Here is a 14592-nt window from a genome sequence, read left to right as displayed (position 1 = left end):
CTGCCAATGCAGGGGACAAGGGTTCATCCCCTGGTCCAGAAGATTCCACATGCCATGGGGCAACTAAACCAGTGCGCCGCAACTACTGATCCTGAGCCCTAGAGCCCGTGCTCTGCAACAAGAGAAGTCATCGCAAGGAGAAGCCTGTGCATCACTACTAAAGAGCAGCCGCCACTTGCCTCAACTAGAGAAAGCCTGCACACAGCAACGAAGACCCAGCACAACCAAAGATAAATAAGTCACTTTTAAAAGGAGAGCGAATGGAAGAGAGGAAAGAATGGAGCCAAGGAATGGAGCCATCCTGTCCTCCTCAGCAACCTGGACCAAGGGATGCTTGGGGAAATGGGGAAGGCTTGGCGTTGGGCTCTTGGGACAAAGGTGCAGCCTTCAAGGGGCTCAGCCAGAAATGGGAGGATTGCACCTGGCATGAGAAGGAAGCGGATGTTTCCTTGCATCCATAGGGAGCAAGAAATCTGCTGAGTCCTCTGATAACAGAGAGCAAGCACATTTATCAACCAACAAGCACCAACCCAACTGTGTGAGTGAAACCACATGGAATTAGTCCAAAGCAAGTGGACCCTCATCTAGAGCAAGTGCAGTGACTGACAGCCTTGCCAAGGCCAGTGTCAGAGCTGTCCATGCACCGTGCCCACCTGGGGGAGAGGAGGCTTGGCAGGCAGCAGGGGAAGTCTCCTTTGAGCTGCCTCCACCCCCTCCTCTCCACCCTTCCTCCTGCTTCCTTGCACATCTCCAGCCCCAAGATGAGGTCTTGGCTGTTAAGGTAGAAATCCCTGAACAAGTAGCTCCTGGGGCTGCAGAGTGAGGACAAACGACTGCCCGCAACACATCTGACCTCCCAGATGACTTCCTCCTCCCCTCACTCTGCAAAGGTGGCCCACGAGTCCCACCCCAGTGGCTGGCTTCTGCTCCTGCCCAACCCCAGCACAGCTGCCAAAGAGGAAACCGAGATCCAGCAACCACCCCCCGCACCCACACAGGTCAGAGAAGCCAGCCTCCTGCCTCTGTGAACCGCCGCCTGGTCAGAACTGCTGCTCGAGGGACATTTTCTCTCCCAGGCCCACCTACCTCTCTGCTCACAGCCCCTGGGGCTGTGCCCTCCTTGGCTTCCTTCTCCAACTGCCCAGCCAGGACCACGGCATCATTTATCCCAGGAAAGCTAGGGCCCAGGCTGGGGTCAGAGGCAGCAAGAAATGAGAAATGGTTGCTCCTTTTCACCCAGAGGCTGCTCTCTGAATCAGATCCTGAGATCTGACACCGTTCTTAGCACCTGCTCTGGACAGGTGACTCTGGGCGAATGTGGCCAACCTGTCATTGGCCAGCTCTGAGACTCCCAACCTGAGCCATCTGACTTCTCCATGGGAAGAGGCTTGGTCCAAAAGGGCCAGGCTGCCAGCGCTGGGAAGCCCGGACTCAGAACAAAGTCTACCATCTGCTGGGCTGGCAGAGAACACGCAGGAGGCCAGTGCCGCCCAGAAGCCCAGAACCTGGCGAGGCTCCTCCTGTGGTCCCAGGCAACCCCTGGCTTCCCTGGGTAACCCAGAAGTGGCTGGGAGGGCAGGAAGGTCATGAACATGACCCAGTGTCTCAGAGAGCCTGGCATAAGGTCAGCTCACACCATCCTGCCATGGATCTTTCAATATCACTACATTCATTTTACAAGTGAAAAGTCACTGCATAGAAATTCATCGAGCACCTACTAAGTGCCAGACCTGGGCACCCAGGGTCATAGCCCGTTACTAGTTCAGCAAAATCCAGTGACTTCCCAGAGGCCATGTAGCTAGCAAGATGTCAAGCCAGGTGTCTAATCAAGATCCACCCAACCCCAAAGCCCTGGCTCTCTTCATGGCATCGTATTGGGACTTCCCTGGTGGTCCAGAGGGTAAGACTCCATGCTCCCACTGCAGGGGGCCTAGATTCAATCCCTGGTTGGGGAACTAGATCCCAAATGCCACAACTAAGAGTTTGCACGGCACAACGAAGATGTGGTGCATGCATGCGTGCTAAGTCGCTTCGGTTGTGTCTGACTGTTTGCGATTCCATGGACTGTAGACTGCCATGTTCCTCTGTCCATGGAATTCTTCCCAACCCAGGGATCAAACCCATGTCTCTTGCGTCTCCTGTAGTAGCAGACAAATTCTTTACCACTAGCACTGCCTGGGAAGCCCTAAGACATGGTATAGCCAAATACATGTTTTAAAAAGAGAGAGAGAGAGAAAGAACTGGCTTTTGAGAGACTGTCTGGTCCCCAAGCCAGTTGTGGGCATCAATAGGGATGCCTCAGGGAAAACAATGGAAAAAATAAGTTATGTAACAAGTTTGAATCCATGGAAGATTCTTCTAGAAATACCAATTCTTAAGCTGCCCCTGGTCCTCCAGAATCAGAATCTCTGAGCATGGGGCCTGGTCTGGCACTGCATTTTTATAAGCCCTCCAGGATCACCTGGTTGCCTGCTCAAGTTCAAGGGAGTTTCCCAGATGGCTCAGTGGTAAAGAATCCATCTGCCAATGCAGGAGACACAAGCTGGATTCCTGGATTGGGAAGATCCCCTGGAGAAGGAAATGGCAAACCACTCCAGTATTCTTGCCTGGAGAATCCCATAGACAGAGGAGCCTGGCAGGCTGCAGTCCACAGGGCTGCAAACAGTTGGACATGACTGAGCACACAGGCGCAAGTTCAAGAACCAAGGACTTCTCTTATGTTGAGCAAGTTGAGAACCACAGCATCAGGGGACAAGGCACTTCTGTGTGTCCTACCGGGATTCTCATCACGTGGGCAGAGGGCTTTTCCCCCGCATGTCCCCCTGAAGAGCCTGATCTAAGGGTGACATTTAACCCATCTGCCCCTTAAAGACCATCCCACACTTTTGTCCTAAGCACGGGCTCTGTGAGCTGTTTGTATGGTCCAGGCTGGGACTTTTGTGTGACCCTCTTTTCTAACAAATGGAATGCTTTCTGACGCTCACCACCAAATGTTTCAGGGCTGGCTGGGGGCTTTAATGAGGGTGTAGGTGCAATCCGTGGGAAGCCCCCGGAATGCCATGCAAGGGTTTGGAAATCTGGCTATCGCTGGGACAGGGGCCCATGGTCACAAGGGAGACGCTTTGGGGATAAAGCTGCCTTTGTCAACGGGTGTAGGGGGCAGTTCCCCATGGCAGGGCTGAGTCTAGGGTGCAGTGGAGTAACTTCTCAAGTGCAGGGCTTCCTTGGTGGTTCAGTGGTAAAGAATCTGCCTGCAATGCAGGAGACGCTGGTTTTATCCCTGTGTTGGGAAGATCTCCCATGCCACGGAGCAACTAAGCGCTAGAATTGCTGAGCCTGTGTTCTAGAGTCTGGGAGCAGCAACCTCTGAAGCCCGTGTGCCCTAGAGCCTGTGCTCCACAACAAGAGAAGCCACCACAGTGAGAAGCCCAGCATCACAACTAGAGAGGAGCCCCTGCTCATCATAACTGGAGAAAGCCTGTGCAGCAATGAGGACCCAGCACAGCCAAAAATAAACAAAACTGTATAAAGTGCAGGGAACCTTGGTCAGTGTCGCCTGCTCTGCTCAGCCTGCGATGCAGTCAGGGCTCAAGCCTGGGGGTAGACCACCAAGGCTGCCTCACTGGCAGAGAAAGGCTGGGGGCGATCTGGCAGCCCAGGAGGCCAGCCTGGCCCTTCCAGGCCCCACAGCCTCTGCGGGCCCTACAGCCTCCCTCCCACACCTTGTCCTTGTGTCTGAATCCAGGTCCTGCTTCTCCATCTTCAGATGACACCCACCTGCTCACTCTCAGCGGGTGAATTCATTCTGGCCCAGGCCTTCACTGACAGTGCGGTTTCTCTCCTAGTAGAGACATCCGTGCCACCTGGGACTCTTCCAGGAAAGGAAGAACCTCCCCTCTGCTCCCTCACTCCCCAAAGGTGATCTTGTGCCTGAAGAAAGCTGGGAGGATGCAGCTGGAGAGCCCCACCTGGGTGAGAAGTGGGGGCCCCCGAACCACACAACAAGCTTGGCCAGCTCCTACTGCGGGATGTCGGTCACGTCTCAGCCTTGGTTCACTCAGCTGCCAAATGGAATTAAAAACTCCCACCGCTAGGGTCAACAAACACATGAAGAGATGCTCAACATCACTGATTATTAGGAAAATACAATCAAAACTGCAATGAGCTATCACCTCACTCCCATCAGAATGGCCGTCATTAAAAAAAAAAAAATCTACAAACGATAAATGCTGGAGAGGGTGTGGAGAAAAAGGAACTCTCCTACATTGTTGGTGAGAATGTAAGATGGTACAGCCACTATGGAGAACAGCACAGAGATTTCTTAAAACACTAAAACTAGAGCTACCATATGACCTAGCAATCCCGCTTGTGGGCATAAGCCCAGAGAAAACCATAATTCAGAAAAGACGCTGGCACCTCAGTGTTCACTGCTGCACTGTTTCCAGCAGCCAGGAAGCCGCCAAGATGCCCATCGACAGAGGAATGGACAAAGCAGATGTGGTGTGTCTCCTTTACTTCCCCCATAGAACTCGTCACCTTCCGAAGGTGTCCTGGAGTCTATTTGGCCTGTGGTTTGTATCTCTACGTCCCATTTAGAGTGCAAACACCGCAGACGGGAGGAATTCGTCAGAGTTGTTCAATGCGGGGTCTGCAGCCCTAGGGCACGGCTGGTCCACAAGAGCTCAGTAAACACTTGCCGAATGAATCAACCCCAAACTGAATGAATAAATAAATGACTAATACCATGTGACGAGCATCTACACTTGTTTGTGTTTTAGAGTCTACAGAGAGTTCTGGAAGACATTTTCTTAATCTAATATAGGTGACTATGCTCAGGTTTAGATGGAACTTAACCTATTCGACCCTCTCTCCTAGTTTCTCAAGGCCACAGATGAGAAAAGCGAGCAAGTTCTCTCAGAGAAGAGAGTTTACTTCTGAGGGCATAAGTGGCCCTTTGGATTGGACAGGCAGAATCACTTGGTTTAATTCACAGCCACAGGATGAAGAACACTTGGAGGTACAGAAGCTTGACTGGTTAATAACAGTAACAACTGGGACTTCCCTGGCAGTCAGTGGTTATGACTATGAGCTTCCACTGCAGGGGCCTGAGTTCGATCCCTGTTCAGGGAACTAAGATCCTACATGCTGTGTGGTGCAGCCAAAAATAATAATAACAGCAACAACTGTCATTCGCGAAGCACTTGCTCTGAGCCACCCTACTAAGTACTGTCGACACAGCATCCATCTCCACAATTAGCTTATAGGGTTGGTGCTATTCATTATTCCTATTTTCTGGATGAGGAAGGGAGAAAGAGGAGGCACCAGCTGGTAACAGGCTTTCCCAAGGCACGGAGCCAGCATTTGAGCCCAAGGTTATCTGACAACAAAGTCCAGGCCATTCTGGCCCTTTGAATAAACACTGAATAAATAAACCAGGCGGAGTTGAGCAATCTGGAAATTCCTACCCTGCCCGGCAGCCCAGACACAGGGGTTGGAGGTTGAGAAAGGGTTAAGCACCCAAGAGAGAGGGAAAGGTTGGTGTTTGGGTGGTGCTTTTTCAAGGCCCTGATCAGGAAGGTTTGCACAGGGTGCGCTTGCTTGCCCTCCACCCGGCCACAAGAAAAGGCCAGGTTTCCATGAATGACTGACGCACCCAGGACAGGACGGAGGTGGGGGATGTTTCCATTCCACAAGATTCAGGCAGGAACCATGTGTTCAGTCTGGGGTCTTGCCTCTTATAAGGGTGTAGAGATAGTCGAGTCCCTCATCTTCTCTGGCTCTTACAGGATGCTGGAGCTCTCCAAGCCAGGGGCCCGGCTCTGCTCAGTCTGTGTTCAGACAGGACGAGGGGTGAGCCAGGATTGGGAGGGAACAGCCAGGGCCCCTCCTGCAGTCCTCCTGCCCACACAGTTATCGCAGGAAAGCCGCTTCCTGACTTGCTTCAGAAAGCAACGTTTTTAAAGATGAAGAAATCCCTGCTTTCTTTTCTTAATTTGTTATTGTCATGACATGACTGACTCAATAAGCAAAAATGTTCAATTCCCGCCTGAGGTCACAGGCTCATCTCCCCCAGGCTGGAAACTCCTCCGGAGGCTTCGTGACTTCTCCCACTTCCGCACCTCAGCACATGCACATGCTGCCCTTTTCTAACTCACAGAGCCCCTGCTTCCCAGCCGGCTCTCATGGTTGGCTCAAAGCCACCTCCTCCAGGAAGTCTTCCATGACACCTCTATCCCAATTCACCGATGGACTTAGGGGCTACTCTTCTGTCATCCCAAAGCTCTCTCATCAGGGTCTTATCCATTTACTGTGAGATCCCTGATGCCAGGGACTGTGTCTTCTCTCTCTCTCTCTGTAGCCCTGAACAGTCCCTGGATGTTAAATAGCTGTTACAGGAAGGAATGAGAAGAGCAAAAAAAGAGACAGGAACAAAAGGCAGGAGGAAGGAGGGAGAGAGGTCAGATGTCTCTGCGGTCAGATGCATAGAGAGATATATATACCCATAGGTCAGATATAATAGAGACAGAGACAGACTCCAGTCACAGGAAGGGTATGGTGGGAAAAGTCCACCATGGTCCAGGAGTTCAGAGGCCTGAACTCTTATTCTCAGGTTGTTGCTGACTGGCTGTGCGGCCTGGGATAAGGCAGGCCCCCTTCTGAGCTTCAGCTATCTCCTTTGTAAAATGTGTTATTATAAGCCAAGGGCTTCCCTGGTGGCTCAGTGGTAAAGAATCCACCTGCCAGCAGCAGTGGAGACACAGACATAGAGAACAGACTTAGGGACACGAGGTGGGGGTCAGGGTGGAGGAAGGAGAGAGTGGGATGTACGGAGAGTAACATGGAAACATACGCTCAGTTCAATTCAGTTCAGTCCCTCAGTCGTGTCCGACTCTTTGCAAGCCCATGGACTGCAGCACGCCAGGCTTTTCTGTCCATCACCAACTCCTGGAGCCTACCCAAACTCATGTCCATTGAGTCAGTGATGCCATCCAACCATCTCATCCTCTGTCGTCCGCTTCTCCCACCTTCAATCTTTCCCAGCATCAGGGTCTTTTCAAATGAGTCAGTTCTTTGCATCAGGTGGCCAAAGTATTGGAGTTTCAGCTTCAGCATAAGTTGAAGTGCAGAAGTCCGTTTTCATCTCATACCATCTCAGCCATTCAGACGTTGAAATGCATACACCCTACACTGCGTTATACCCATTCTGACTGCTTCCGTGTTCATATTCCCAGGGACAGATGCTCGCACTGGCTCCAATTCCTGGACCAGCCTGGTCTGCAGCAGGACATACAGGACATCTCCTGTGAAAAAAGCTTGGGGAGGGGACCCTCCAAGGGGACCCCACGTGAGGCCCTGGGACATGTGAGTATATACAGAGCCTTGACATGGTTCTCTTTGCCACCCAAGCGTTCAGTTCCCATGAAGGGTACCTGCTCTGTCTCCTCCGCCCTGGCCTGTTCCTAACCTTGCTGGCAGAGTCAGGAGCCCCACTCCAACCCCACACCCAGCCTTGCACCATTATCTGTACCTGCTTCTCCTCTGCCCCCAAAAGCCATCTGCTTGATGCTGCTCCCTTCTCCTCAAACCCCAGCCGAAATCTGCACTTGAACTCACTGTGAGGTCTACTCAGCAAAGCTGGGCATTTTTTGCCACCAAGGGCTCTGCCCGTAAGACCAGCATAGGATGAAGCAGTGTTGTACTTTATTGCTGTTGTTCCATCTCTCAGTCGTGTCTGACTCTGCCACTCCATGGACAGCAGCGCACCAGCTTCCCTGCCCTTCACCATCTCCTGGAACTTGCTCAAACTCATGTCCATTGAGTTGGTGATGCCATCCCACCATCTCATCTTCTGTCATCCCCTTCTCCCACCTCCAATCTTTCCCAGCATCAGGGTCTTTTCTAATGAGTCAGTTCATTGCATTAGGTGGCCAAAGTATGGGCGCTTCAGCTTCAGCATCAGTCCTTCCAAGGAATATTCAGGGTTGATTTCTTTTAGGATGGACTGGTCTGCTCTCTTTGAAGTCCAAGGGACTCTTGAGAGTCTTCTCAGCAACACAACTTGAAAGCATCAGTTCTTCGGCTCTCAGCCTTCCTTATGGTCCAACTCTCACTGTATTTTATTAAATTAGGTCTTTACATTTAGTGGCACATAAAATATTATTAATATTAGTAAAAACTGAAAGCAACTGAGGAAGGACACGGGAGAGCCTTCTGGGGTGAGAGTGATGTTCCTAACAAGGTAAGTTTCTCAGGTGTATCTGTTTTTCAAGATTAATCGAATGGTACATATATTTCACTGTGCGTAAACTTTACCTGAAAGAACAGTCACCAAATACTGAGCTTGTTTTCATTATATACATGCTGAAGTGTTTAGAAGTGAAGTGTAGGGGTGCCTGAAACTTATTTGGGAATGTATTAAAAATATAAGACGGGAACTTCCCTGGTGGTCCAGTGGTTAAGAATCCATCTTGCAAGACAGGGGACATAAGTTCCATCCCTGGTCTGGAAGATCCCACGTACTGAGGGGCAACTAAGCCCGTGCACAGCTACTGAGGCCTTGTGCCCTAGAGTCCATGCTCTGCAACAAAAGAAGCCACTGCAAGAAGAAGCCTGTGCACGACTAGAGAGTAGCCCCCACTCACCACAACTAGAGAAGGCCTGTGCAGAGCAACAAGGACCCAGTGCAGTCAAAATAAATGAATATACTTTTTACAATTAAAAAAAATAAGATGGATGCATGGGTGGTGGATAGAGTTGATGGGATGGATAGTCACGTAACAAGGCAAAGAAACGTTGCTTGTAGAATCAAATTGTGGGTATATGCTTGTTGACTACAGTTCTTTTCACTTTCCTATATGTTTGAACATTTTTGATAATAATATTTTGGAAAGAACACAATTGAAAGCATGCTAAGTTGATAACTGGGGGAGGTGTGAAATCAATTGTGTCCCTGATGTGGTTTTCTCAGGCTATAATGGTGATGGTTCCGGTAACTTCACAGGAACTGAGAAGCCTAACGCCAAGTAGAAACATCAGCATGGCAATTGGTCTGTTATGTGTCTAAGGATCGCTGTAGTTATTTTTCAATCACATGCTAAGAATTCACGCTTTAGCATGAAATAGAGCTACCTGGGTTCAAACCTCAGTCCTGCTGCTCACTGTTTGGATAAGTTCCCCAGGCCCCATTTCTGCTCACCTTACAATAAAGACAAGGCTTTCCCCAGTGGCTCGCTCAGACTGTAAAGAATCGGCCTGCAGTATGGGAGACCTGGGTTAGATCCCTGGGTCAGGAAGATCCTCTGGAGAAGAGCATGGAAACCCATTCCAGGATTCTTGCCTGGAGAATTCCATGGACAGAGTAATCTGGTGGGCTACAGTCCATGGGGTCACAGAGAGTCAGACATGACTGAGTGACTAATTCACACACTGCCTCATAGGGATGCAGGGGCAGCTCCAGTGAGTCCATGCCAATCAGGGCCCTAAATCAGCACCTATGCTGAAAGCCCCCAGGTGGAGGGAGGTGCTGCTATTTACAGACAGATTTCCAAGAGGCACCCTCCAGGGTTGGCCAGCAGGTGTGGGGAAGGGAGATAACGGGCTGACACAGAGAGAAGGGCTCTTGAGGCCTGGCCCCACCAGCAAAACCCCTTTTTCCCTTCTGCTGACAAGTCACCAGGATGCTTAAAAAATTTTTTTTAATTTTACTTGACTGCCTCAGTCTTAGTTGCAGCATGCAGAATCTTTTGTTGTGGCTTGAGGGCTTAGTTGCCCCAAGGAATGCGGGATCTTCCCAGACCAGGCATTGAACCCGTTTCCCCCACATTGCAAGGCAGATATTCAAGTACTGGACCACCAGCGAAGTTCCACCAGGATGATTTTTTGAAAGATGCTGTGAGGAAAACAGACTGGATGGACAGATGTTTACGAAGCACACAGAGGCGATGTTAAGCTCATAAGATCTGAGACAGTTCATTTCTCACTGCTTCTCTACCTCTGCACCCAACCTAACTCCCGAAGCTCCGCACACAACTCAACTGGTGCCTTCTCAGGGGGGCCCACCCTGACCACCAGACTAGGCCAGCTCCCCAGGGAGAGCCTCTCATAGCGACGGATCCTCTTGTCTTCATATTGATGTGATGTGTGCTTTTTATCTCGTTTCCCAGTAGATCCTCAGAGACCAGCACAGTGCCTGAAGCAGAGACTGCGCTAAATAATCTGTTGAGAATGAATTCCAAGTGTGTAAGAAAGCAACTGCACTCTCTGTAGATTGACAGATAGAAAATTGGCGGTGGGGTGAAGTGTTATTCGCTCAGTCATGTCCGACTCTTTGCAACCCCATGGACTGTAGCCCACCAGGCTCCTTTGTCCATGGGATTCTCCAGGTAAGAATACTGGAGTGGGTAGTCATGACCTCCTCCAGGGGATCTCCCCAAACCAGGGAGATCGAACCCGTGTCTCCTGTACTGGCAAGCAGATTCTTTACCACTGAGCCAACAGGGAAGCCCTGAGAGGTTAATTACCTTTCCCCAAACCAACTAGCCCATTCATCTTAGAGCTAAGGTTCCATCTCAGTAGCCAGAGCCTGCAGCCCTGGGGTCTTGGTCCCTATGCTCCACTGCCTTTCTTCTGAAGTCAGAGACACTCTAATGGAACCTAACCAAATGGATCTCAGGGTTCCAGCCTCTCGGCCGTATCTTCCTTCTGGAGCTAGAAAAGTCAGAAATGTGCCTTTGACTTGCTTCTCTTTCTTTTTTAAAAGAAAACCACGTGTTTATTCTCTTCTGCCAAAGTTACAACAGAGCTGAAGCTTTGCCAGTGTTGACTTTAAAAGCTGGGCTGAGGGGTTAAAATCCTTTCCCCTGATGCCTGTTTGTTTATGTTTCCGGAGTGAAAGAAGGAGGTTGTTATAAGAAACCATCTGATCCGTTTCAGAGGCTGTACCTGCAGCAAGGCAGGGAGTCTGGCCCGAGTACCTGGCGCCCCTCCCAGCACTTAGATCCGAGAAGGCTCTGAAGGGGTCCCTGCTCCAGGGACTTGCTCTCCTGTCTCCCCCAGTCGTTGAGCAGCACCCCCTCCTGTTCTGCATCCTGTTAGAAGCAGAGCACAGCCATGGGGACTCTGACAACTTTGGACATTTAGACACCGATGCCCTTGCCCCTGAAAGTTGCCAGGACCCCTCACAGAGGAAGGAAGGACAGGTAGAAACCGGCTGCCCTAGCCAGGGCTTTCTCTTATCCTCTTTGGGGGGTCCTGCAATAAAGCCCACCCTTCACCCTTCTGACAAGCAACCTAGTGAGCACTCAGCCAGCCTCCGCGAGGACAACGCAGACAGACAGGGAGGGACTGCACCACACACGCGCACGCACACACACACACGCACACACACGCACACACAAACCCAACACAGTATAACCACAAGGATGCTTTTCTATGCTTCCACCCCTCTGGGAGAGTGTCAAATCAAACCCTCCATCTCCACCTCCCCGTGATTAGCCACACTCACCATTCTCCTTCCGTGGGAAGACCCTCTTCTGTAAACTCATGTCGGGGGGCTCTGAGGATGTGGGAGAGCAGTGACTGGTCCCTCTGGGTCCGGATCGAGAAGTCTTGGGGGATCAACAGCAGCTTCTAGGGCTGGGAGTATTTGAATGGGAGTTAAAATTACAAAGTAACTCCTCGTTAGAACTGTTTCTCCCCCCGCCAGCAGGGAGGGAGGGAAAAAAAAAATCCCTTTCCCTCTGCCAGCAAACCTTTAACGTCTCAAAACAGTCACTTCCAACTCCTGCCCTCCTTGTGAAGCGAATGTGTAGAAGGCGATGTAATTTCACTGAATCAAGCCCTCAGATCACAAGCCTTTTCCTGTACCACAAACAGAAATGTAAAACCTCAAACTTTCCCTTGGACTGGGAGTCCGTTGCGAGCGGGCAGAACACGATGCTCTCTGAGGTCTAATGTATGGAAAACGTGCTGAACTTTTCAGATCATCCCAAAGGCTGGAGTCCGTTCCCCCCAAGTTCCCACCCTCAGTCTTTTTTTTTTTCTCTCTTTTTAATGAGTTCTGGTGTGTTTATGTCATTGCAAGGGACAAACACGACACCTCCAGTCCTTGCCCAAAGTCGAAGTGATTCATTTTCTCCTTCACACACGCCACACACACACACAGAGCCTGTTGAATCCCAGTGAAAACGGCTTTCATAAAATTCGCGCGGGGCTGGGGCGGAGTAAGGCGGGGTGAATGCAGTCTGTGTCCTGAGAAGGGCAGTTGGGCTCCGGGGAAGGTGGAGGCTGACTTGAATCAAGACAAACAGAAGGCGCCCTGACTCTCGCCCTTGTCAAGAGGAGGAGGGATGAAAGAAAAGTGGACACAAGCCCTGGGGAACTGGGCTCCGAAACTTTCGCAGTGTTCTCTGCCCAACTTCCCCTTGTTAGCCTTCCCATACCCTGGAGGATCTATTTTTAGACTTGGACAAGGCATACTATTATTTTAAATGACCGATTTGATTGCTGGGTTAAAGAAATCCTTGGATTCCCCCCCCACCAGAACAACCAAAAGAATATACAGTAAGTGGGCAAAGAGTCGGGGCTGAAAGCTGGGGAAGAATGTGATGGTTTTCAGGACATGGCAGTGTGACGGCAGACGCAAGGAAAAGCCTGCTGTGTCTGATAGAGAAAACACCACCAGGGAAGCAGGAGTGACACCCTGAGTCAGCCCCTGGGCTACCTGCCACCTGCCAAGTGGCCCAGGCCTCCTAGGGATGCGCCCCTGCCATGGATGCCTCTGGCCTCCTGACCAATGTCACTCCTCCCATTCATAGCCTTTTCAAAAATATTTATTTGGCTGCACCAGGTCTTAGTTGCAAGAGAGTTCTAGTTCCCTGACCAGGGATCAAATCTGGGCCCCCTGCCTTGGGAATAGAGTCTTAGCCACTGGACCACCAGGGAAGCCCCCGTTGATAGCCTTTTTAAAATAAAACTTTTAAAATTTTTTATTGGGGTGTAGCCGATTAACAATGCTGTGATAGTTTCAGATGAACAGCAGAGGGACTCACTCAGCCATACATATACATGTATCCATTCTCCCCCAAACTCCCCTCCTGTCCAGGCTGCGGTATAACATTGAGCAGAGTTCCCTGTGCTATACAGTAGATCCCTGTTGGTTATCCATTTTAAATATAACAGTATGCACATGTCCATCCCAAACTCCATAACTATCCCTCCCCCATATCCTTCCCTCTGGCAACCATAAGATCCTTCTCTAAGCCTGTGAGTCTGTTTTGTAAATAAGTTCATTCTTATCACCTCTTTTTAAAGATTCTGCCCATAAGGGATGTCAAACAATGTCCCTCCTTCTCTGTCTAACTTCACTCAGCACCACTGTTCAGAATCTTGAATCACCATCACTCAATTAAACCACCTCCAGGTCACTGTGACCACTCCACCTCTCCCCCACTTCCCCACCTCCCACCTCCCTCCAATAATCATTTCTCTGAGCGGTGCTGCAGGGTGCCAGGGGGAAAAAAAATTAAAAAAAAAAAAAAAAAAAAAAAAACAAAAAAACCTCTTCTGTCAGAACCTGGAGTCAGAACAGTTCCCTGAGGGTCATCCTTCTCCCAGGTTGAGGGTTTGGATCCAGAGCTGGCACTTCCTGCTGTCTGCTCTACCTTGCTCGTAGTAACCAGCTGACTGCCCAGGCCATGGAGCGGCAGCATGCTGCAGGCACTCTATGCAGAAAGAACCATGAGAGCCAGACCCTGGCCTTGCCTTCTAGTGGTTCCCAGGTGCGCCAACAATGGGAAGCCAGCTAGACAGGGGAACACTCTGCAGAAATTAAAATGAGGTAATAAAGATGTATTGTCCTAGAAGGGCTTTCCTGGTGGCTCAGGGGTAATGAACCCGCTTGCTAGTGGCAAGAGAGTTGGGTTTGATCCCTGGGTCAGGAAGATCCCCTGGAGAAGAAAATGGCATTCCGCTCCAGTATTCTTGCCTGAAGAATTTCATGGACAGAGGAGCCTGGTGGGCTACAGTCCATGGGCTCACAAAAGAGTCAGGCACAAATGAGTGACTAAACAACAACATTGTCAGAAATGTATTACATCACTAAGCGAATTAAATCAGGTACCAAACACAGAGTGTGTAGTGTGATCCATATGCACGAAGCAAAATTAAATTTGCAGAACTAAAATTGAGGGATGTGGGGGGGACTTCCCTGGTGGTTCAGTGATTAAGACTCTCCACTTCCAGTGCAGGGGCCACAGATTCCATCCTGGTGAAGAACCAAGATCACACATGTCAAGGCATGGCCAAAAAAAACAAAAGAGGGATTTTTCTTTTTCTTCATGGGCTTCCCAGTATCCACTGTTTTCCAATATCCATTAGGTTATTCTCCAAGTCAGAGAATAGCAATAGCTTTCAATTCATAACATTTATAGGATGGTAGAAACATTTCTAAATTAAAAAAAATAATAAGTTAAATCACTGGCTTTGGGACTCCAAAGTAAACTTTGTTAAATCAATAACAAAGACTATACTTCTGAAGGTCATAGCTTTTGATCATATGAATTAAGCCTTTGACAAAGGAATTATTATCTGATT

General features: G+C 50.0%; 1 protein-coding gene across 3 annotated transcripts in view; it reads right to left on the bottom strand.

Moving 5' to 3' along the window:
- Positions 1–14592, bottom strand: part of IL16 (interleukin 16) — a 126497-nt gene that overhangs the window by 100323 nt on the left and 11582 nt on the right. Inside the window, exon 2 of one of the 3 annotated variants that reach the window (XM_069559004.1) lies at positions 11504–11634. The exons of 1 other annotated variant lie outside the window; for it this stretch is intronic. In XM_069559004.1, the coding sequence (XP_069415105.1) occupies positions 11504–11543 (40 nt within the window). In that variant the 5' untranslated portion in view covers positions 11544–11634. Of the gene's footprint in view, positions 1–11503; positions 11763–14592 lie in introns of those variants that run through there. One more of the 3 variants, XM_069559003.1, reaches the window with a different exon arrangement.

This window comes from Ovis canadensis, chromosome 18, assembly GCF_042477335.2.
Source record: "Ovis canadensis isolate MfBH-ARS-UI-01 breed Bighorn chromosome 18, ARS-UI_OviCan_v2, whole genome shotgun sequence".
In the NCBI taxonomy this organism is placed as follows: domain Eukaryota; kingdom Metazoa; phylum Chordata; class Mammalia; order Artiodactyla; family Bovidae; genus Ovis; species Ovis canadensis.
This window is presented reverse-complemented; position numbering and strand designations above follow the sequence as displayed.